General features: G+C 35.0%; 2 protein-coding genes and 1 long non-coding RNA gene across 5 annotated transcripts; 2 read left to right on the forward strand and 1 right to left on the reverse strand.

The window, feature by feature from the left end:
• Positions 1-54: 54 nt before the first annotated feature.
• On the reverse strand, positions 55-2,081 carry pdzd11 (PDZ domain containing 11). 2 transcript variants are annotated; one of them, XM_026280516.1, is made up of 6 exons: positions 1,900-2,081; positions 1,409-1,511; positions 1,185-1,325; positions 996-1,094; positions 844-904; positions 55-663 (listed from the first exon to the last, which is right to left on the reverse strand). In XM_026280516.1, the coding sequence occupies exons 2-6, from the start codon at positions 1,499-1,501 to the stop codon at positions 629-631; spliced, it is 429 nt and encodes a 142-aa protein (XP_026136301.1). In that variant the 5' UTR covers positions 1,502-1,511; positions 1,900-2,081; the 3' UTR covers positions 55-628. The 2 variants fall into 2 exon arrangements, with proteins under 2 accessions (XP_026136301.1, XP_026136302.1); XM_026280517.1 differs by lacking the exon at positions 1,900-2,081 and adding an exon at positions 1,789-1,893.
• LOC113113940 (uncharacterized) lies at positions 2,030-5,092 on the forward strand. Its single transcript, XR_003293653.1, has 3 exons — positions 2,030-2,153; positions 2,841-2,894; positions 3,266-5,092. It is a non-coding gene; the product is annotated as an uncharacterized LOC113113940 (long non-coding RNA).
• A 2,527-nt stretch (positions 5,093-7,619) lies between these two features.
• On the forward strand, positions 7,620-23,380 carry gdpd2 (glycerophosphodiester phosphodiesterase domain containing 2). Of its 2 annotated transcripts, XM_026280519.1 has the most exons (16): positions 7,620-7,758; positions 14,289-14,336; positions 15,837-16,036; positions 16,724-16,827; positions 16,947-17,040; positions 17,161-17,220; positions 17,680-17,778; positions 18,045-18,138; positions 18,727-18,866; positions 19,526-19,608; positions 19,719-19,878; positions 20,347-20,568; positions 20,709-20,857; positions 21,374-21,521; positions 21,671-21,753; positions 22,257-23,380. In XM_026280519.1, the coding sequence occupies exons 3-16, from the start codon at positions 15,962-15,964 to the stop codon at positions 22,321-22,323; spliced, it is 1,578 nt and encodes a 525-aa protein (XP_026136304.1). In that variant the 5' UTR covers positions 7,620-7,758; positions 14,289-14,336; positions 15,837-15,961; the 3' UTR covers positions 22,324-23,380. The 2 variants fall into 2 exon arrangements, with proteins under 2 accessions (XP_026136304.1, XP_026136303.1); XM_026280518.1 differs by lacking the exon at positions 14,289-14,336.
• The last annotated feature ends 1,067 nt before the right edge of the window (positions 23,381-24,447 follow it).

The raw sequence follows: 24,447 nt of genomic DNA on the forward strand, positions 1-24,447 counted from the left end.
TGAGTCTTTTTCATCATACAAGTTAAATTTTTTTAAATGAGCACAGAAATCACATTTTCATGAGTAGATTGATTTTATTACAATTAAGTAGTCTGTAGCAATGTATCAGCAGGACATCAATCATTAAACATCTAAATGATTTGCTTTGGAATACAAAATTTAATCACAAAAAGATCTAGTTATGAAAATAATATATGATATATTAAACAGTTTCAGCCTTATTAAACAAATGCATCTAAGTGAAGATATCAATAGCAGATCATAATTTATTCAGGATGTAACCACCTATAGTCATTGCATTCAATAAATAACACATCTGCCATGTTTTCTTTTCATACGCATGACATAGAATATTAACATTTTCCTAGAGATGAGAAAACAGAAGAGGGGAAAGTATCAGAAAATTTCAACAGCTGCATTCAAATCTGGCACAGCTCAAAATCACCACTATGGGTGAAGGAGCATGTCGTGAAGTGTTTGAAGATGATTTCCTTGAGCAGTCTCTTAGTCAGAGAAGATAGTTAGTGGGAGGAAGATGATGCAGAGCAGCTGAAGGTTTCGCTGACACACCAACACCTCATCAGCTGCGTCACTGAACCGGTTCAGTCATGAAGGCCAGCTCTGCCATCTAGTGTACAGTCCTCTCCTTCTGCCGCTGGTAGTCTAGAAAAAGACACACAACACACATTTATGTCAGGAACTCCAGCTGAATCAGCTGACTGAAATACTACTGTCACATTTGGTTTGCACACGTCATATTCAGTAATATCAAATTATTAGATACCCTTGGATGAAAACAACACATGAAATGAGCTGGATTATGGTCTTGCATATAATACTCACTGTAAGGGAAGTATCGAACATTCATCAAAATCTCTCTTGCAGTCTTTAAAATCTCTACAGCCTAGGAAAGAAATCAAGATCATACCAATTCTGTTTAGAAGATGAGAGAACCAGCGTGTTTCTGTCTTTCAGACTGACTCATCAGATCTTACCTTTGAATGCTCAATGTCTTGAAAGTCCACGTCATTGACAGAAAGGACCTGATCGCCCTCTTGCAGTCCTGCCCTATGGGCATCTGAATCTGGCACCACCTGTCAAAACATTTTGAGCAAAACCACAATGATGAAGTCAATTCTTTAGCTGAAACATAAACGAAGAAGGATTTAATTGGCAAAACTGACCTTTGAAATAAATATACCAAGCTGGGAGGCCTTTCCTCCACGGATATTGAAGCCCAGTTGTGCACCGGGTGGCTTTTTTAACACTACAGTGCGAGGTAGAAACTGAGTGAGCTCATTGTTGTAGTCAGGGTGATGTACCCTCTGATTAGAAGAAAGAAAAATGTCAATTAGGTCAATATGATGACAAAAGATTAGTTGAAAACGTAGTCTCCAATAACTGTCACCTCTTGTGGAGGGATCCACGCAGGAGGGCTCTCATAGGAAGGAAGAAACACTACTGGCAGTTGATAATCATCATACGGAATCTTTTGGTCCATGTTTTTCGAGCTAGACATGAGGGTGCGAGAAAACGTAAACAGTGACTTTATGATGTTCGATATATTTGAAGTGTAAGGTTTGTTTTCTACTTTTAATAAATTAGGTTCTTACAAAACTAATATATACTTATGGCTAAAGCATGAAATGACCAAAGATTTATAATCAAAGGGGTGTAAATTCACTCTCTACGGTTCTGATTGTACAGTGCGTACAGCAAGCTAGCATGCTAACATTCGACAGTAAACACAAGATGCGCTGCACAATGAGCTTCAGGCATGTAAATTACCAAAACGCTGCGAGAATGGACTGAGGATACAAATAGTATCATACTAAAATGAAAGACAAGCAAAATATACAGCCGCTTTTCCTCAGCGGTTTTGTTTTTCTGTCAACTCACCAAGAACTCCTCGAGCGAACATTATCCCCGCCCTACTATAGATCATGTGACTAGCACTTTCTTCTCTTTTTCTTTTCTTTTTTTTCCCTCAACAAAAACTACGGAGAGGTAAAGAAAATATTGATATTGGGACAGTTTCGCGCATAGTATCCAAAGACCTTTCAGACTCTGTAAATGTGGCCTCTCGGTCACTTCCCTGATATGTCTCCTTCGTGTCCCGTTGCCCAATTTCCAGGGGATTTTAAGATCATAAGGTTTATGTTTCTTTCCATTTAACAAATAAACTTGAAGGATAGGTGCAGTGGGTTTTTTTCATCTTTTCTTTTTGTAGGCAAGACTTTTAGGTATGTGCTTAATCAGAAATGGGCTTTAAAATATTAACCTAATCTGAAAATAAACTCTAATAAATAAATAAAGTCGGTCAACAAACCCCAGTCTCTCCTGTTGTCCACTTGTCTGGACTGTTTCAGTAGAAACAGAAGCAAGTAGTAGCTTCAGTTCATTAGCTTATATGTAAATCTGGTGTAGAAATGAGAAATAATTAACTATAGTGTCACCCAATCACTCAATACTTCAACTAAAAATATCCTACACCTATTTTTTTTTTTTTTACTCTACCTCTTCTTTGGAAAGACTTGAATGTCACACAAAAATTTACATTAAGAGATATACAATGTCTTGTTATACTTTGAAAGTCTAGGTTTATTAGAAAAATAAAAATCCAATCTAATAAGCCTTATTAAGTATTCCACATTCTATAAATGGGAGGGTGACATGACATCCAGTTCTACCGGGCCATTGTGTCATTTACTTATAAAAATGGGTATTTGTAAAAAAAAAAAAATAATAATAATTATTATGTTGTTCCTCTGACAAGATATTATAACAGCAATTACTGGTGTATAAAGACCTCTATGTCACTTTTTTAATCTAACATCAAGATTGTCAGACTCCAGGATGCTGCAGTGTCCTCTGGAGTAATTTGGAAGGTGAAGGTGAGTTTTGAGGTTTTAATTTTTAATTTGAAATCTCTGTCACTGATGTGTTCATTAGTGGTCAATGTTTGGTGTCTTATGGTGTGACATTATTTACATAAAAATTAAACACTTTTACAAATTTTACTTATTAACTTTTAAAAAGCATTGCCACCATGTGGCAATTTACATGCTAAGTATAAGCTAGCTGTTTTTAGCTAAACTGAACAAAACGTCATATGGTGTGACTGTTTTTCAGTGACACTATATGATACTTTTGCCACACAATATAACACATACACCTTTTTTAATGATACATTTTAATTTTAATTAATTTAACCATGTTTGCTATGCTTTACATATTAAAAGTTGCAATTATTTGTCTGTGTCAGGCAGAAATTTCAAGTAAAGTGAGGACACGAAAATACAGGGAAAGACTCAATGCTGACTATGCAAGGAGAGAGGAGGTCCTAAAGGAAAGGAGGAAAAAGTAAGGAGATCATGTTCACACAGGACAGACATCTTCTATAGGGAAGGATGGCAAGTCTAGGCAACAGCCTGCATAGTGTAACTTCAACACAATACAAAAGAAACAGAGAAAAAGAAAATAAGAAGTGAATGCCATTATGAACCTGACCCCTCCATCTATTGAAGCATCACTGAATGCACAGCACACCAGAGCCTTCTGTCAAGTCTACCCATTCTTCTCCTGAATGCCCCACTTAGAATCTACAGGTGTCTGAAGAATCCATACCAAGCAAATTGATAGTTCAAAATGATAGTCTGAGGAAACAACTTAAAGTTAAAAGGCTAAATCAGGCACAAAGAAGTACACCCCAAAGCAGAAAGATGCAGGACCGGCACTAATAGTTGAATAGTGAGAAGTTCCACTTCCGAGCAGCTAAAAAAATGTCCCATGAGAGAAAAAAAGAGGGTTACGGCTTTTTTGAAATTGGATGAGAACAGCATTGTGCTTCCTGGAAAAAGGATACAATTGAAGAAACATAAGAAACAAAGAAGGATCCTTACAAGCACACTTCACAAAGTCTTCAGTGGTAAGAGTGATACATTGCACAGAATGTCTTACATGCAGTTCACCAGAAACAAACCATTCTACATCCCCTAAACCAAAATCATGTGATTGTAACAACTGGGCATGCCATCAACATGAAAACATGAGACTTCTGAATGCAACTCTTTCAAAAAGATGAGGCTTCAGTGCACAGAATACTGTTTTGAGGAGGTTAAGTTCAGAGGGCATAATCCTGCCGAGAGGCAGGGGTGTAAATTTCATCTAACGGGGAGGATAAACAACATTTCTCAAGAGCAATTTTGGAAGGGGACACAAATAATCCAGCAAAAATTGTACTTGTAAGGATATGTATACACAGAGGATAGCCGTACTACTATTAGTGCAGCAGTTGGCGGCTGTCTTGACCGCAGTGCCACACTGGACAACTTCAAGCTGTTGTGGTCACATGGAGACAGCGCTCTGTGTCTTTTAGACATTACTATCCATCACAGTGTTGCACACTTCATCACTGTTGCCGCATGATGTTTTTCATGTCATTTTCATTACATTTTCAATGTTATTTTAGCACCTGGAACGCAGTTTTTACCCGGGGCCCCCTCGAAACGCGGTTAGTTTGGGCTAGTTTTGTTATGAACACCTGATGCAAGGCAACCCTTTCCATCAAGCGAGTAACGTTATTATTACTAACATAGCGCACTCATCAAAAAATCAATGGCATCATGTATTAAAGAGAAAATAATTACTTCCATTCCAATTTTTAAGTGAATAAAACAGCTATTGACAGCCTTTCTTACTGGAGTTCCTCAACTATTGACATCTCTGAATCACACTCTCTGAGACATGATGACTGATAAATGTGTTGAAGAAGATGAAATCTCTACCATGGATAGCTTGCTTCTTTCAACAGTATGCCCAGTGGTTGGAATAAAGTAACATCCTTTTCACCTGGGGAAATACATACCGATTCCAAAAAAGTTGTACAAAATTATACAATGTACAAATTGTGAATAAAAAAAAAATGCAATGATGTGGAAGTTTCAAATTTCAATATGTTATTCAGAATACGACATTGTTGACATATCAGATGTTTAAACTGAGAAAATGTATAATTTAAAGGAAAAAATAAGTTGATTTTAAATTTCATGGCATCAACACTTCTCAAAAAAGTTTTTACCACTGTGTGGCATCCCCTCCTCTTCATATAACAGTCTGCAAACGTCTGGGGACTGAGGAGACAAGTTGCTCAAGTTAGGAAAAGGAATGTTGTCCCATTCTTGTCTAATACAGGCTTCTAGTTGTTCAACTGTCTCAGGTCTTCTTTGTCACATCTTCCTCTTTATGATGAGCCAAATCTTTTCTATGGGTGAAAGATCTGGACTGCAGTCTGGTCATTTCAGTACCCGGATCCTTCTTCTACGCAGCCATGATGTTGTAATTGATGCAGTATGTGGTCTGGCATTGTCATGTTGGAAAATGCAAGGTCTTCCCTGAAAGATACGACGTCTGGATGGGAGCATATGTTGTTCTAGAACTTTGATATACCTTTCAGCATTGATGGTGCCTTTCCAGATTTGTAAATTTTCCATGCCACTCGCAGTCATGCAACCCCATACCATCAGAGATGCAGGCTTCTGAACTGAGCGCTGATAACAACTTGAGTTGTCCTTGTTCTCTTTAGTACGGATGACAAGGCGTCCCAGTTTTCCAAAAAGAACTTCAAATTTTGATTCGTCTGACCACAGAACAGTTTTCCACTTTGGACGTGGCTTGGATGCATAGTCTCTTTTAGAAATAATGATGGAAGGGGAGGAGGAGGTCTGTGAAGCAGATGATGTGAACATAGCTCTACACTTCATATTCAACACTGAATATGCTTCAGAGTTGGAACATTTATTGAAAACTGTTTAACCGTTTAGTGTGTCAAAATGCCAAAACCAATATGCCACCCACAATGGCCAGATTTTATTTATTTAAATTTTTTTTGGGAGGGGGGTTGAATGAATGAATGTGTATGTATATAAATGCATGATATTGGTTGTTGCTTATTTATTTATGTATGTGTTTGTTGGCTTGTTTGTAATACATATTTATGTATTAAACAGTTTATGGACAATCATGGTGTTCTGTTTATATAGTCAAATTATATTAGTAATTTATAATATTAATAATAATAATGTTATTGTTATCTAGAAAAAAGTTCATAAAGGAATTGATGAGGGTCATTAAAGCACCTTTAAGTGAAGGTTCCAATTAGAACCTTTTCAAAAAGGTTCGAAAATGAACCTTTAGGGTTCCCCCACAATTGCAATCTCCAAGAACCTCAAAAGTTTCATTTTTGAACCTTTTCTTATAAGAGTGAAGCAAGTAGGTGACAAATGTCTTCATGTGTCCAGATAAACCAGACACCATACTTTACAGCTGAGATTACATAGTTTGCAGAATATCAGAGCCAGATGCTCTTCACAGGTCTGCCAAGCTCTCACAGATTGACTGGCTGAAGTTTAATATGTTCTGAAATGTCTTTGTCTTCTCAGCTTCCACTGTTTAAAGATTCCATGTGAATCTGTTATTATCCGTTATTACTAATATAAATGTCTATATATTTTCAATCTAAAACATTTGACTAATTGTAAGCTGATGACATTTTTACTGTTTAACAATTATAATTACAATTATAAACACACATTCTCTCATCTTAAAATGTTCGTGTTAAAGGTTCTTGAAGTGAGATGGTGTTTGATTTGTTCATATTCGTGAGTTTCATTAATACATTTTTAAAAGTTTAAAACCAATGTTTCATTTTTTTTTAGGGTTTGTCAGAAATATCTGGAAAGGCTGAGGAGAGATGTCTTACTCTGCATGATGATTTGGAAAAATAATACAAAATCTAATGGATCTGCACAAAATAATTTTCAATCTTATAGTAATGATAAAGATGTATGGTGAAGTTAGTTATTTAGGGAGAGAATATCCCAATTACATTTTATATAAAATGACTTTTATGTCACACCCTATGACAATTTTAGGCACAAATGCACCAAATTGGTAAATAAATCCAATATCCAGAACAACATCTAAAAGACCACATATTTTTGGAAATTCACGAGTCAGTACAACACAGCTCATTATTTTTGATGCCTAATAGTTGAAGTAATACATATATATATATATATATATATATATATATATATATATATATATATATATATATATATATATATATATAAATCAGGCTTATATGTCAGCCACCCAAATATACATTATTTGTAAAACCACAAAATGAGAACAGCATAAAAAAAACAGTAGCATTACATTACTGGCTTTAAGAGCTATATGGAAACACATATTCCACATATATTATTTCCTGTATATAAGTCTAAACTATTGCCTTTTTTAAATTTTAATTCAAATTTTATTTTTATTTTATTACTTCTGATTTTTCTATTTGTTCCTTAGGTTATACTTGTTTATGCATGCATTACTATATGTTTATGAAAATGTACATAAAGGAGGGCTAAAGCCAGTGGACAGAAATGTTATTATAAAGATCTTTTATATATATATGTGTCAGGCAGCATCTCATGCTTTCATAAGACTTAAATGGGTACACGCTTAAGATTCCCAATCTGAATGTAGCTCTTTGAGCGCCCTCTGGGAACTCCACTGGTGCTTGTCCATACATACAAAGCAGCCTTCAAGTAATGTGAAGCTCATTCATTGTCAGCGCCTCATTTATACTCGGTCCACGGGATTTATGTCTCAGCACGAGCTCGAGTGCTCAGACTGCCGAAGAGTGCTGAAGTTTGGGAGTCTGACGGGGTTTTCACTATTAAATGTACTTTTTAAAGCAAGGTAAGGAACCAACGTATATATTTAAAATCAGTTTTCTCTCTCGACTAACTAAGATCTGTTCTTATCTAATATTACTGAATGGCGTGCGACCTGAATATCGTCGTGTGTGTTAGTCATTACAGGTGCTTATAGCATCCTTGTAAATAAATATAAAAAACAGATTTAGGTAAACCATGGCATGCTACCATTAAAAAATGCACATATTTGCAAAAACAAAAGTTCAGAATTTTGGCAAATCACGGGTTATTAAGAGGTTAAAGTTAAACCGTGTTTATGGAGTAAAAAAAACACGTTTCGGTTAAACGTTTACTTGGATTTGGAAATTATTACAAATTGCAAGTTGCTTGTTGCAAATAAAGAAATGTGTCTGTGAGGTCGATTTGATAAACTAAATTTAACCTTAATAATATTTTAAATGCCCTTGGGTTAAAAAAAAGACATGTAATTGTCCCATGATGTCACTGAACTGCAGATCAAGACCTGAGGTTGTGAATTCGTTTTAGAATGGGTTGAAGGCTCTCGCAGTCACACACACAATGGTACTTAAATGCTTTAATAAAGAAAATGTGACATCAACAACTTGATTATTTTATTTGGCAGAGCTAGTGTATTTACTTAATTTAATTCACTTACTGTAATATTGTATGTTCTACAAAAATGGGCACATGATTTTCATGCGTATCACAGCAGTCTGAAGTTTGTAGTTCAAGTTTAATGAAGAAAGTGAAATTCAGGGTTTCATGAACAATTCTTCAACTGGTTAATTCTTTTATTTCACAACATAGACAAGTCACATGCATTGTTCTCAACAACATGTGCATTCACTTGTCCGTTTGATTCATGTTTTACATAGTTTTGCATAGACTTCTTTTCTTTTCCTTTCTTTTTTCTTTAATACATATTTTGAATAATGAAAATTTCTTGAAATAATAATTGTAAAAAATCTATCTAAAAAAGAAAAAAAAAGAAAATCTAAACAAGTTTGTACCAGAAGGGTTCGACATCCCCGATATATCATATGCAAGTGTGCAATATTTGACATCAGACATAAATAGTTAAAAAATTCAAAACAGAGCCAGAAAGACATCTTCCTTATTGGGCTTGAACATTCAAAATAATTTTTAAAACACCACACACTGAATAACATACATAAATACAACAATACACATTTCCATACAGCACAACATAAAACAAACATTCACTTTAACCTGTTGTAATATATATGACAGCTACAACAACTGTTTCCAAATAAACATAAAAAAAGAACCCCCCAACCGCGCCCCACCCCACCCAAAAACTTCACCCATAAGTGCAATTCAGTCGTAAAAGATATTGAAGGCATAATGAACATATTAATCACAAGTTTGTAAAAAGGAAATTAAAGCCTTCACAAATTTTCAAATAACAAAATCTTGTCTATTAGGGTGTACCTGATTCTTTCCAAATGTAGTGTACTTGTCAACTCTGTCAGCAACAGTTTAAGTATTGAAATGTCTTTTTTCTTCCAAAACAAAAGGATACATCTTTTTGGCAGAGATCATCCCATATGAAACAAACTGTTGTTGTATCCTTGTAAGTCTCAAAAATTCTTCGTGTGGCTGAACATCACAAGCATGCGTCGGAAACGCCCATTTTCCATAATGGCGAGCTTCAGCCTTCAACTTAAATGTAAAGATTAAATAATGTCGTTAGTTTTACCATCAGTTCAATCCTGAAAGGGCAACAGAGTCGCGTGACAAACACAGTGATGATGCAGTACACAAGTCACGGTTGAGACAGCTGAGGTGCTAGGATGTCTGACAGGCTGTTCACTGCTGTGATGTAACACTGATCTCCTCACACACACACACACACACACACACTCTTTCAGTAGCTGATTTTGAAGCCCCAGATTGTCTTAGCAAAGTAGGAATTGACCCATTTTATTTTAGAAATAGCCTTTGCACAGTCAGTCTTGTACTCTCTTAGGTTCACAAAACTGTCGCCGATAAAATGCGTTGCACAAATTCTAACATCTTCTAATTCTAACAAATTCTAACATTGTGCTGTTTTGTTGTAAACAGATCTTAACAATGATTCCTCATTGCATCTACTTCCGGAAGTCCAAATAAAGTGCCTTTGCTTTTGCATAGAAACACAAGCATCTGTCTCCCTGACATGGCTGCTTCAACACTACTGCGGTTACTGAAACCATGCCTTTGTTTCTTTGCGTTGAACATTTGGGTGGCATTATGCAAATATTTCCATATTGTGACGTAGACATGTGGGGGCATGTTTGAATGAGTACATGCACAAATAACAATAACACTAAAAAGGAAAACAAGAAATCACATAATATGAACCCTTTAACAAAATTATACTGGCATTTGATAGTTTGTAAAAATGTACAATGTGTATTACTCATGTCTGCTGAACTTGTTAAATTAAAGTAATTTTTTTGAAATATGGCTCAGTTTTTAGATAAAAAAAAAACAGCTACTTCTACAGAATCTGGATGCCAATTCCTCTGTAACACTCTTTTGTTGGCTCAGCAGTTCTACTTGAATGTATTTTATAAGTGCTTTTATAAATGTATTTTATTGGTCCCTAAAAAATTGACATACAACCAAGATAAAAATGTTGAAAAGTTGGTGTAAATGGTTTAGAAAGTAAAAGTTTTTGCAAGACCCTTTGAATGATAAAAAAATCCTAGAAATTGGCTCATACGGAAAAGACCCTTTAAAAAATCTCAGGTCATAAATATGACAAAGGAGCTGTGGTATGCGCTGAGAAATGTGGTGTCATGCTAAGCAAATCCTTGAATTAGTCCAACACTGGATGATTTCTATAGATTTAGACAGCCTGCTGGATAAGGATCTCGACTGGGGTCTTCTAATCATGATTTACAGTTGACAAAGTACTTTTCTGACCTGAAATGGGGAGTTAAGTGACTTATTAAATCTACTGCCATACCTGTCGGCAGATCCAGAACATCCACTAAACACTTGGCAAGTTTCCTTTATTCCTTGTCAAGTCTGAATAACATGTTTTACCCTGGGTTTTTGTGAACCGTGTCGCTGTTCCTTAAAGAAACTGCTCACTGCAATGGTTACAATGTATGATTGTATATTTTTTAATTTCAAATAGACTTCTTGTCATGCTTTTACTTTTTACTATGTATCCTTCATACAGGAAAATATAATGTAGACTTTTTATCTGGAATTGCACTGACCCACATACCGTGAAACATGTTTACGATGTTTATCAGTGAACCAGCACATTCAAGATGATATTATCGCGCTAAACAGGATCTGCCTAATTCCGTTCTTCGAACGCACCTGTTGTTGATGATTAGTATGGCTGGATTGTGTTATTTGAGATAATTGCACGTTCATGGGTTGGTTTAAAAGGGGTTATGTATACTCGAAACCACGATCAGCAAAAACTTTCTGGACTTTTTCTTTTTTACAAGGAAACAGCCAAGCGAACAAAACTACATAAAAGTTATAACAGATAAATGAAATGTGCAGTTTTTTTTTTTACATGACTAATAATTATTTATATTCAGCATTTCTAATATTTGTACAGGCTTTTCAATGAAGTACTTAGTCCTTCATTGAATTTTATATTTTAACAGATTTGTTAAATGACTGCATTAATTAAAGTTTCCTAAGGGTCAAGATCATGGCTGCGTTCAGCCCCGACAAAAACGGAGCAAAACATTTTTTAAACAAAAACGGTGATGAGTTGAACACCCTGTTCCGATGACACAAGAGTTGCAACTATGGCAGCTGAGAAGGCCATTCTTTGTGTTCTTTTTGAAGAATTTTCTGAGCCTGATGAAATCTGTATAAATACATGTTTAATAAATAGACTGTATATGTTTAATACTGCAAAATACGCAAAATGTTACAGTCACTGCCCTTGCAGTCCAGAGTAAAAGAGAACATCCCAATCGAGTGAAGGGATTTGTGGAAACTGTGGTCTCTAATTATTGTGATACAACAGTTGCCTTGCATTTCAGGATGAAAAGACAAACATTTCAGATGAAGGATAATCCACTTCTTAACCCCAAGACTGTGTTATGGTATATATGACATTATTATTTTTATTGTGAATGAAGGCTTATCATTATTGCTGATCACTGTTGTTGTGCTATGTTATTGTAATATTTACCATTGTATAATGTATAATATAGAAAAGTTTATGAAAGTGTCCCTCCATAATACAATAGAAACATATATACTGTATGTATAGTATTTTTATGTTACATTAGCTATTTAGCACACTTTCCTAAGGAAAGGATCAGAAGGCATTACAATTATTAAATTATATTTAGATAGAGTTAAAGATTTTCCTGATCTATACTTGTGCTATTATTATTTTAGTTATTTGGCCTTTAATGTAAATAAACATGTGCAAACAATATACTTGCTCTTGTGAATTTATTTTGATGTTAATTACATTGTGTGAGCTGTTTCTTTAATACCGCGTGATTTATACAGATATTGCTTCTGACATGGGCTGACATGTTTGACATGACATGAGCGGTTTGAGCTTGAATTTGCCCCCTGTTATCTGCATCTGGTGCGCTCCATTTAGCCACTGCCATGAAAGCTGCACGACTCAACATTATCTATATTAAACCTCCCAAGCAGATTTTAATTTAAGGACCTGTTGCTATGACAGCAAATCCAGGATTAGCTTCGAAGGACCAAATCCAAGATCAAATCATCAATCAGATCCAACCAACTGAGTTTGCGACATACGAAGAACGGGCCCCTTGTCTAGGCTATACATTTTGATAGGCTATTATAAACAGTTATAATAGTAGACTGTGGATAATTGACTTTTAGAATAGAAATCACCGGTCTCCCACGATTCTGAAAACAAAACATTAGACAAAAACGAAATAATATATAGGCTAATTCACTTAGGTTTCTAACTAAATGTTTTATTTATTGTTATAAATGAGTCTAAAATGTTATAAATGAGCCTAATAAAAATAAAAATATGTAAATAATCAAGTTATAGTCTGGATACAGCTGATGCTGTGGCAGCCGCTTTCAATATGAGAAATTGACCTTTGGAAGTCATTATGCTTCAAATAAAGATTGAAGGCCATCTGTTACACAATAGATAGCGACCAGTAACTGTTAAAATGTCTAATTCATTCAACCGAGAGATTCCTTCAGAAACGATCGAATCGATTTCATTCCTTTATTTCAACTATATAATACATATTTTAAATAAATATATATTTTACATAAATGAATGAACTTGATTCTATCGTTTTTATTTGAAGCGTAGCCTAATGAGTTCCAAAGGTCAGTTTCTGATATTGAAAGCGGCTGCCAGCATCAGCTATATCCGGCATATAGCCTAAACCTTTATCCCAATACTTTCGTTATTAGTAGACTATTTAATGTTTGCAACACAGAAATGTAACGTGCTGTGTAGTTGACTGATTGTGAAGCTGTTTTAAACACCAAGCTAACATCAATGAGCGCTGCTCTCTCTGGATGTGCGAAAGTTTGATATTCTGATGTGACTGTGATTTCACATGTTTTAATAAAGGCTACGTAGAGAATGATCGTCATAGGAATAATATATTGCGTGTGTTTGAATTTAAATCGCGATCTTTTAATGATTCATCCATATGGGCCTATAGCCTATGTATTTTTGTATGTCATGATCTGTACCAGACCTAAAAAGTTACACTGGCCCCTTGATCCCTGCAGAATGGTGTTTACCCGGCAGACACACTGGAGAGTGAATATCTTGAGCTTTAAAACTAACCTTTGATACTTTTATGATGTGTATGATTTTATGATGCTAAGTGAAGATTTGACAAATCAAGATCTCGTGACAAGATCCAAGAAGTGGTATTGTCAGCTTTCCTTTTACAAAACAAAAGAAACTGTAGAAATGTTGTGACATTTGTAGAAATTTGAGAAGCACTAGTAAACACTTGATGCTTAGCAAAGGTTCATTTATTTGATCAAATAATACATTAAGACAGTAATATTGTGAAATAGTATTCTGCCACAGCAGAATTATCTACACAAATTTCCTTTAGTGTAAAAGTAATTTATTCTGGTAATGCAAAGCTGAATTGTCAGCATCATTACTCCAGTCTTCAGTGTCACAGGGTCCTTCAGAAATCATAATATGCTGATTTGGTGCTCAAGTAAAATTTCTTATTATTGATGTCGACAACAGTTGTGCTGTTTAATATTTTTGTGAAAGCCATACTACTTCGAATAGAAAGTCCAGCAACATTAACATTGTAAATGTCTTTACTGTAACTTTTGGTTAATTTAAGGCATTCTTGCAGGATAAAAGTATTTTTTTTTTAAAATTCTGACCATAAATATATTTTTAAACAATGATTTAATGTATATTTCTTTAGATTAAAAAGAGTCCTTTAAGATCAGGATAAACATTCAGAATTCAAATTTATTCAAAGGTTCGACTGACACTGTGCAATTTTTATTTCTATGAATGTGAAAATATTTGTACACAAGATCATACAAGATTTTTTTCCCCAGAACTAAATGAACCCACCCCCCTCCAACCACAATAGTAGAGTTTCCCAGGTATTCTATTTTACACAAAGTCTGATCTTATTGGCCTAATAAATTCCAAGAATCCATTCCACAACGTCTCAAACCAAATCTAACAGTGTACTTCACTTTCTCCATAATTTATATATCATGCATCACATCAACCTAATTTTCCTTTCTTGGTGCATCCACCTTTAGCTACTTCCTAGTAATTCCCATTTTTCCTGCTAGTACAGTAGCATAATTTTAAACATTTTTTTGCCTTGCATATAAAGTCTTCCCAAATAAAATGTGTAAAAATTGAAAGGGATATTAGATAAAGAGTTTAATAATGTTTACATCAACATCAAAATTTTCCTTTTTTATATCATGCTCTAAATAATGCCTCATTTGCAAAAATCTATAAAAATCTTGATTTTTCCTGACCAAAATTTTCTTTGATTTCTTCAAAACTTTTACAGTTCTTATTTTCTAAGAGTTCCCAAAACATATGAGGCCTTTGTTCCCAATTTTTTAATCTATTGTCTCTTCTATTAGGGGAAGATTCTGTATCATATCCCATCCACCTTAGCAGTTTATTGTTGTGTGTCAATTTGTTCTTTGTAACAATTTCAAACCACACTTTAAGTGAAATGTCAATCCATGGATTGGGTGTATTTTCTGATTGATGCCTGAGTTTGTTATCCCCGATAAATGCCTTCCATTGTCATTTTCAATTCAATTTCTTTCCACAGAGTAGGAGGGATTACACGAAAGGCTTTATTTGCGCTGCTTGATAACTTTATAACACTTGATAACGGGAGAACTAGTCCCCCTTCGCCTTAGACAGTTATAATGTTTTATACCTTATTATAGGTTGTTTTCCTTGTCAGATATAAGAACATACAGGTATTTTACTTATATTTCTGTTCTAATATGATTTTGCCTTCCTGATGTGCTAATCAGCTCCTTACTGAGTTGCCTTTAGCACTTAAAGCACTTACTGCTAAGACATGTTTATCTGATCGTGAGTCTTGACACCCACTGAACCTGGAAAACAAAAAATGCCTCCACGGAAAGAACATCGTCATAACACTGAAGATTATATTTCAGGTTATGCACAACCTGTCAAAACAAGGGGCAATGCATTTTTACTTGCTCCGTATAATCCTTAATATCTCATATCAGTTGTTCATATAGTTTACAGTAGGACACTCAGATTACTATGTTCCAACATCAGGCAACATTTTATTATAGGGTGTGGTTAAAATAGATGATATTATTTATCATTCACAGCTGTAGCAGTTGAGTGACAGATCTTGTTATAGTTTTCTGCTTCGGGGCTTTTGAGACCACTACTTCATAATTAAATTCAACCTTTCCATACCTGCTGTGTCATGTGGCTGGAGCCTATATATTTCTCTCTAACCCTTATTCAAGGGCTTTTAACTAACTAAGCCAGGCATTGTGAGCACAGTTCAGTTTTGAGTTTTGAGAACAGGTTTCCTTGCATAACCACCATCTTGTATTCTCTTCCCTCCTACTCGATTTCAGGCAGTGAGTCATTCAATATCAAACACCTGCACCAGTATAAATGAGTTAACCTCACTACATCCTGGACCCCTATTCATCCATATACATTCAGCTGGAATCATTAGAGGAGGAAAACAACAACAACAATGTTCTCGATCTTCCGAACCTGCCTCAGAGGAATCTACAGTTGTCAATGGAACAGTCAAACCAGGACACAAAATGTGAGATATTATTATTTTATTCTTAACATTGCAAAATGAAGTTGCACATCAATGATGCACCCATTACCTCTTAGAATTTGTAGACAGTTTTCACATGGCACAATCAGTTGAGAGAAGCGGAATAGTTTACCATGTCTAATAAATCTAGAACAGAATCAAAGAAAATTGTTGTCACTGAAAGCCTCCTTAATGAACGATTCTCATGTAAACGCTCTTTCCTTTTAAGTGAGTACAAAGCTGTGAAGACTGATGATCATGACAGGCAGAAAAGTATGTTAATTAGTAGCCTGGATACAAAAGCAAGGCTCCCGATTCTTTTGATTTGTGTCAGAAACAATTACCGCTGCATTCAGAGATTTGATAAAAACCCTGTGTGGGATGGACTCGCAACAATCAGCTATCATAATAACCACTCGCTTTAGAGATTGGCCCCTATTTTGAATATTGGGATCAGTAGGCGAAACTCAACGTGAGAAGACGATGGCTCGGTGCCAGTGCCCCTAGGCTCTCATTTGTGGCTAACCTATGACTTTAAATCATCACGTCACGCACACAGGTGGAGCATTGAGGGAAAGTTTTAAATAAACATATTCTTCTTTTTAGTGCAGTAAATAGGACAAAGAGAAGAGCTTGCAGAAAAAGAAAAGAGATGATTGAAGTGTGAATTCTTGCTTTGTTTGTATATAGAGGGCTTGCTGCTGGTTCTCCTTTCTGTGTCTTGTGTCCATACTTGCCCTGAGTTGGATGTACGTTTGTTTTATTGCCTTCAACGACCATGATGATGTAAACTGGTGAGCACGTAAACACAATTACACACCTGCTGATTATATGACCACATTGTTTGGCCCAGTATTTCCAAGTTTACATGTAAAACCTGGTTGTCGTTTTGCGGTTTCATTTTCTTTTGCAGGCTTGCCTTCAAAACCTTAAAAAAATGGGTGAGCTGGTACATGATAGTGATGGTTGTTTCTGCTGTGCTGGCCATATACTGCCTTCTTCTGCTGGTAAGAAGAGAGGATTGAAACACTGCAGGGGATAATGTGATCCAGATTGCTCAGCTTATAGCATTCATAAACAATGGCTATACCAATGAGAACATTCTTTTTTTATTGTTATTATTTCAGGTATTTGGATTGCTGCATTTAGCAATCAGAGAGCCCTTAAATTTACACTGTCTGCATAAGGTAATCTTTACCCTTTCAACTTGTACTTTTTGTTGGTTGTTTTCAGTATTTTTGCTACCTCTTAAATGCCTTCTCTGCGTTATTACTGTATATATCTTGTCCCAGACACAGGCCATCTTAAAGTCAGTTATGAAAATATTATATAAACAATTGTTTTAAAACTATAATGTAAAAAGAGCGAGAGCAGTTTTTATATATTTTTTTAAAACAAACAATTTTTGCCCCTTATAAATATATTTGAAAATTTATTTCAGGTTAATGTATCAATTGTTATACATAAAATCTGAATTTAAAATTAGCTTCAAAAGAACCTCAGTGCTCATATTTGAGGAAGCAATCTCATATTATTTATCTTTAACTGTTGGGTAACAATCTATATCATTGTTGGTCATAGTGCATGAAGGAAGTTTTACAAGATGTTAATGAATGATCCCAGTACATTAATGATTCTCTGTTCAGGTGTTCCTGTTTTTAGGTCTCCTCACTGTTACTTTAGGCACAGCTGGAATTTGTATAAAATGGAAAGAAGAGTGGAAAAGTGTCTATATGTCATTTCAGGTTAGAAGAATTCAGCCATTCATCATTTCTGTAATGGTACATTGTCCTTTATGTCTTCGCAGCTGGTTCTCATTGTGTTTCCTGTCACCCTATCTGTTCTATATGGCAGTGTGTTATTTTACTCCGGTAGCATGCATATTCCTCTGCATGATGCTATAGTGTACTGTATTAATCACAAGCCTGTCACTCAGGTGTCCATATCTCTAGTTACACCACTATTGTTGTACTGCACAGTGTATTCAAATCCCCTCTTTGGTTTCCCGCAGGCCACTGCTCCTTTCCTGCAGCTGTGTGGTGTGGTGGCTTTGACCTTGATCAGCTGGCTGGTGTTCCAGAGTTATCATAGAGCAAAAACAGCTGGTCAGTGTCTCCAAATACAACTTCTGAGTGCACACTATATTGCTTGTTAGATTGCTTTTCAGCAAACAGATAAATGCACAGACGTTAAAAAAAATATTTCAATTCAAATCTATAGAATTTGTATATTACCTGTATTTTACAGTGTACTTTATACCTTTTGATATTAGATTAGATTAGATTCAACTTTATTGTCATTATGCAGAGTACAAGTACAGAGCTAATGAAATGCAGTTAGCACCTAACCAGAAGTGCAAGAATATAGTGTTTTATATAAAAGTGCAGAGTATAAGTGAAGCTATGATATACAGAATGTACAGTGGAGTTGCTATATACTGTATTGAGCAGAGTATATACAGAATATAAATAGGAATGCAATGTAGGGATTGTATGTACATTATGAACAGAGCATTGTAGGATTATATACACATTATGAACAGAATAATGTTACCAGCATAATGTTAACAGCATAATGTTATATGTTACCAGTTGATGTATATGTGAAAGTTAGCACCAGTGATGCCTTTAATAATGCCAAATTATGTCAGTCTTTGTGTCTGAATATTTTTCTGTGTGTCTTTGTCTTTGTAGCTTGTAAGGTTTTAATAATGATGACCTTCCTGGTAGTGTCTGCTGCTGTGTTTCTCTGTCCTCTTGCTATCTGCTCTCCATGCATTACCAATAATCTTCCCCCAAAACCAGCTCTCATTGGACACCGCGGTGCTCCGATGGTAAGTGGTTACGCCTTAGTTGTAACTTTCATTTTGAGACATACTTTCCATGTGTTAAAACATGTTTACACTGGCGTGCCCTTCAAAATCTTGTCTTTGCTCTTTATTCATGTTGTTGGTAAACTGCATGAGGATTGTCACATAATTTTGTTAGAATAAATTTGACATGCCACACGATGAATCATCTGCTGTAGATTCTGAATCGGTTTAGGATTATGATGATTATGGCATTGTTCCCAGGTTGTAAGCTATCAATTTGGGAGAATGTGATTCATTAACATCTCAGTCTGTTGAACCATTTTTCAAATATTAGCAGTTTATAGATACAATAATCGCAGTGAATACATTTACAGTCATTACAGAACATGAAGTCCACATCCAAAAATATCATTTGAATAGCTGACTATCTACAGTTCCTATAAAAGCTGTAAAATGTCTCTGGCGGTGAAGGTGGAGGAGGTGTTTTGACATCTGAAGCTCTGTTGGTTTGTCTCCCTGCACTCACCAGGGTACTGGAGCTTAACTGTGAATAGAAACAGAGGCGTGTGAAGAACACAGATGCTACAGCTTTTGAATTTTGTTGAAACAGGGCATGCAAACCTGAACATATTTATTTAGTAAAATAATGGTCTCTTAAATGTGAATAATGATGTGTTTAGATGGCTCCAGAGAACACCATGATGTCATTCAGGAAGAGTATGGAGTGTGATGTGGTGGCATTTGAAACAGATGTGCAACTCAGGTAATGGATTGTTTCCCGAAACACTTGGTTTGGTTTTGTGTGTATATTTATATATGTGTGTGTATACTGTGTTTTTATGTGTGTCCAATCCTCGTCTCTTTTTTTTTCAGTAAGGACAAGAAGCCTTTTCTTATGCATGACAATGGTTCAAGCTTTTTGCTGCGAACAACTGACGTGAAGGATAAGTTTTTAGGTCGAGATGGCGACGTGAACACTAACTTCACATTAGAGGAGTTAAAGACTTTAAATGCAGGCGAATGGTTTGTAAGGGTGAGGACAAAGATTTTTTTTTTTTTTTATCTGCAATTCCTTTGCAATTACCTTTATCTGCAATTGCCCTTATTTTATTTAAGTTTTCCAATATATATATAGCTTTTATATAGTCCAACACATTGACAGTAATTGCTGTAATGTAATAATATAATGGAAATATAATTTTTTTTTTTTCAAAATATTACACAATTATATTCATCATATTATATTACGAAAGATCTGTTGTAAAGACAGCTCATGTGCAGTTGAATTTGAATGCAAACTAGATAAAGCAGTCAACATGAGAAGGAATGTCTGTTGATTAGAGCAAACAACCTTGAACTCCACTGAAGTTGCAGCTTTCATCAGTATGAGCAGATATCGAGCAGAGAACAAAAAGTTCTCCCACCGTATCAGTTCTTCAGCAGTGTGATGTCAAAATGACAACTTTGTTTCAACTGAGATCTTTTGATTTTTCAAATGTAGACAGATCCATTTCAGTCAGTGGCATCGCTCTCAAAGGAAGAGAAGATGGAGGCTAATAACCAGACAGTACCTTCTCTTAATGAGCTCTTAGTCATGGCCAAAACGCATAATGTCTCCCTCATATTTGACCTCAAAAATGATGAAAACTCAACAGGATTCCAAAACAGTGACTCCTACTACACCACTGAAACGATCAAAAAATCAGGCATCTCACAAGACAAGGTAATAATATCAGTGAAATTAAATATTTGTTTCTATCACATAAGGCAACATTTCTGATTTTTGTTTGAGTGTTTTTGAGTTTAATGTTACAATGTTTTTACACCACTGAATGTAATTGTAATTTTGTGCATCACTTTCAGATATGGTGGCTCCCTTCAGAATTTAGGCACGAAGTGAGAAACATTGCACCAGGGTTCAAGCAGGTGTATCATAATGAACAAGACATGAATGCGGATGGTGGAAGCTTTCTGAATATGAAATACAGTTCACTGAATGCTCACGAAATAAGGTAAGTGTAGGAGGATCGGTGCAGGCTATCTGACATGCAGAGACATGATGCTGCTGTCATCCATGTTGGTATGATCTCACAGCCTTAGGGAACATTCTCACAGGGTTATATTTTCTTATAAAGATGACAGAATTGCTATGAAAAATGAATGCCAATCTGAAGCTTAAACCTACAAATGTATCTTCTAATGATTATAATAGCAGGAATGAAGAGTACCAAAATACAACACATGATGATTGATGAAACCTTTTCCAGACGCTATTGTATCCGGTTGGGTGCACCTGTCATTTAATAATTTTACCTGACAGTAAAGATGAAGAAAGAATAGAATTAAACAAGAAAATCTTGACTGATGAATAAGACTGCATGTTAAAACGGTTTTGCCACTCCTGTCTATTGTGACAAAAACTGGCTTGTCGCGACCTGTCTAAAGGTCGCTGAGATGAAGCCAAAGACAAGTGAATTTGAGGGAAGATTTTATTTTGACATACATTTCTTTTTTATTTCACTGTACAGTGAGCTGCGGGAAAAAAATGTGTCCGTGAATCTGTGGGTTGTGAATGAGCCCTGGCTCTTCTCATTACTGTGGTGCTCAGGGGCCAGTTCAGTGACCACCAATGCTTGCCACATCCTCAAAAACATGTCTAAGCCTGACTGGCATCTGGTAAAGCTCAGCCTATCTTGTCACCTATCACTGTGTATTCTGCCGTAAAAGAGAAAAAAAAATCAATTTCTTGTTCACATGGGCTTGTCTGAATATGTAACTGAAATCCTTTGTGTTTGTGTATCTCTCTTTCCACGTAATAATGAAAGGAGCCTAATATCTACATGGGAATATGGATCTCGGCTGATGTGATATCATTACTGTTGATGTTTGGCCTGTTTATCTGGCAAAGGTAAGCAAAGAAACTCATCACATACAGTATAATGCTGTGTTTTGTTGTTGTTGTTGTTTTTTTACAGAATTTTTGGTGGAGATTTGAATGTGTTTATTATAATAGCTGTAAACCTTTTAATTGCATATTTAATTACTTTTCTAATATTGTTTATTAGTGTTTATAGTGTGTAACTGAATTTCTCTTTTTTACTTTCCCATGTATAATACACACATAAAAAGTGTTAATATGGTTAAATCAGAAACAATAGATTATTTTTTAAATATAAGTGATTATTGTGTATTGTAAATTCTAATGCTGATTTAAATGTACATGCTTATGCGGACAATATAATAAATAATTGTATATAAACATATTAATAGTATATATTAGAAATGGCAGATTAAGTTGAATTTTTTGCAAGCTAGCTGGTGTGACCAGAAGTGCCACTAATTGAAGAGTCACTCAAATGATGATGTAGCAGTGAGTTTATAATGGACATTTTTCTCTTTGTTTATGAACAGGAGGAGGAAAAGCCATGTTTTTCGTCAGAATACAAGTGAGAGAAGTTATCCTCTGCTTCCTCGCTGAATGATGCCATCCCTGACACTACAGGGCATTTCCCTGGTTCACTTTTTGAAGGAGTTCACGTGGGCATTATAAGAAAACCACACCATGTTAAATGTGCTATGCAGTAATTTCACAATATTTGTGCTAATAATGTAGACTGCATATACAAGACACTGTTTGATTTGAGAATTTATATAATTATTTTCTCATTAGGGCAGCATGTTATTCAGTGCTGCCACCTCTTGACAGATTTATGTTAGCAGAACTGCAACTTTTCTTTAATGACGAGTTTTTACAAGGGATGTTTGCTTTATGTAAAAAATTCTGGGCCTGTCCGAAACCTTAACAGTGTTCAGTGTCAATAACAGAAAAGGTGTTTTGCAATATAACATGATGAGCACAATAACTGTAGTCACAGTGTTTAAATGAACAAAATTTGTATATAGATATTTTTCATTGCTATTTTTATAGTGTTTTTTATGGGGGTTATCAAGACAAATTCAGAAAGAGGGGGTTTAAGTCTGGCTCAACATAAGATCTGGCTGGTACAGGGTTCATTTTGGGGTCATAATATTTAGGTGTTGCCACAAAACTGAATGTGTGCCCTTTTGACCCACACCGGTTCTGTAAAGACATCTATAAAAATTACTTTATAAATATTAGTAATGGGAAACCTTTTTAATTTGTTGTACAGTTTGGATATCTGTGATTAATTTAGATTTCCAGGTAACATCATTTCTTGCTAATATAATGGTTCATGATATATTATTAATTTTCAAAACTTTTACAATATTTTAAACAACCAATAGGGAGACTTTAGAAAGTGTTTTGTTCCTCAAAGTACCTGTTTATACCTTTTATGCCATCCAAATATCTAATATTTCAAGAATCAGTCACTGAATACCCATACTGATTGAACGATAACTTTGTCTGATTAACAAGTTATTTTTATTGATATACTGCAGTCCTAAATACGTGGGTGGCACAACAAGTATAAACAGATATTTTGAGGAGCAAAACATCTTCTAAAGTCTCCCTATTTATAATTTAAAAGATTGTAAAAGTTAAATAAAATTAATGATGTATCATACATTTTTATTTAATCATTAAAAACACTATATGTCAATTTTTTTTTATATGGCATACATTTTTATTTAATCATTTAAAACACTATATGGCAAATTTGGGTTAAGTGGTGTTAGTCTGGTTTAAAGTAAACACTTACATCTGTTCTGTTCCTTTAAAAATTGTGCCAACCAGCCACATAACCTCATATATATATATACATATATATATATATAAATATTATATATATATATATATATATATATATATATATATATATATATATATATATATATATATATATATATAATATTTTGTGATACTGAATGTGAGATTTTCATCAAATGTAAAAATAAAAATTGACCAGTCAACCCTGAACTGGTACACCATGGGCTACTTTCATACTTTTAAAATGTGAATTTCTTGTATAAAAATGGTGAAAGCTTAATATTTGTGTTTGTATGATGTAAATGTAATAAAGCTAAAGTTTCAAATAAACTGATCACAAATACTTTGCATTATGCTACTGAACGTGTGACTAACCAGCGCACAGACTGAAGGCAGGTCTGGATCAGCATGTGTGAGTGGAGCGGAGTCACAGGAGAGATAATACACTGAGCGATCTGTAACCAAATACTCCGGTATTTTCATTTGCCCAAAGCGTTGATAGAGCGACATCGAATAAAAAGAAAAAACACTGAGAAAAAAACTACCCCTAACAAGCTAGTAACGAATATCATGTGTTTTCCCCTCATTATATCACAATCATTATTGCTATAAAAGGTTAATTGGTTTCTACAGACCCCTTCACCGTTTCTCCAGTAGGTGGCACGATCTACTTCGTAATAATAATTTCCATGGTCAAACTTGCATCATCCTTCTCTGGTGCTTTCCGCTAGACTAACGAAAAATATTTCAGGTCTAATTATTGTGATAATTTGCAACCCCTTATTTCCCTTCCTTTCTCTTTGCTAATACATCACATATGATTACCCTTCGCCGTCATACTATAAAGCTCTATGTCTATGAAGACAAGCCCATTAATAAGCCTTGTTATCGTTTATTTGGATGAGTAAGACC

This window comes from Carassius auratus, chromosome 14, assembly GCF_003368295.1.
Source record: "Carassius auratus strain Wakin chromosome 14, ASM336829v1, whole genome shotgun sequence".
NCBI lineage: Eukaryota > Metazoa > Chordata > Actinopteri > Cypriniformes > Cyprinidae > Carassius > Carassius auratus.

Coding starts and splice junctions, on each gene's coding strand:
- pdzd11 (XM_026280516.1), bottom strand. CDS start 1,501: ATGGACCAAAAGATTCCGTATGATGATTATCAACTGCCAGTAGTGTTT. Junction 1,095..1,184: donor TTGGTATATTTATTTCAAAG/GTCAGTTTTGCC, acceptor ATGTTTTGACAG/GTGGTGCCAGATTCAGATGC. Junction 905..995: donor AAGACATTGAGCATTCAAAG/GTAAGATCTGAT, acceptor TTTCTTTCCTAG/GCTGTAGAGATTTTAAAGAC.
- gdpd2 (XM_026280519.1), top strand. CDS start 15,962: ATGTTCTCGATCTTCCGAACCTGCCTCAGAGGAATCTACAGTTGTCAA. Junction 16,828..16,946: donor GACCATGATGATGTAAACTG/GTGAGCACGTAA, acceptor TTTCTTTTGCAG/GCTTGCCTTCAAAACCTTAA. Junction 18,867..19,525: donor GACACCGCGGTGCTCCGATG/GTAAGTGGTTAC, acceptor TGATGTGTTTAG/ATGGCTCCAGAGAACACCAT.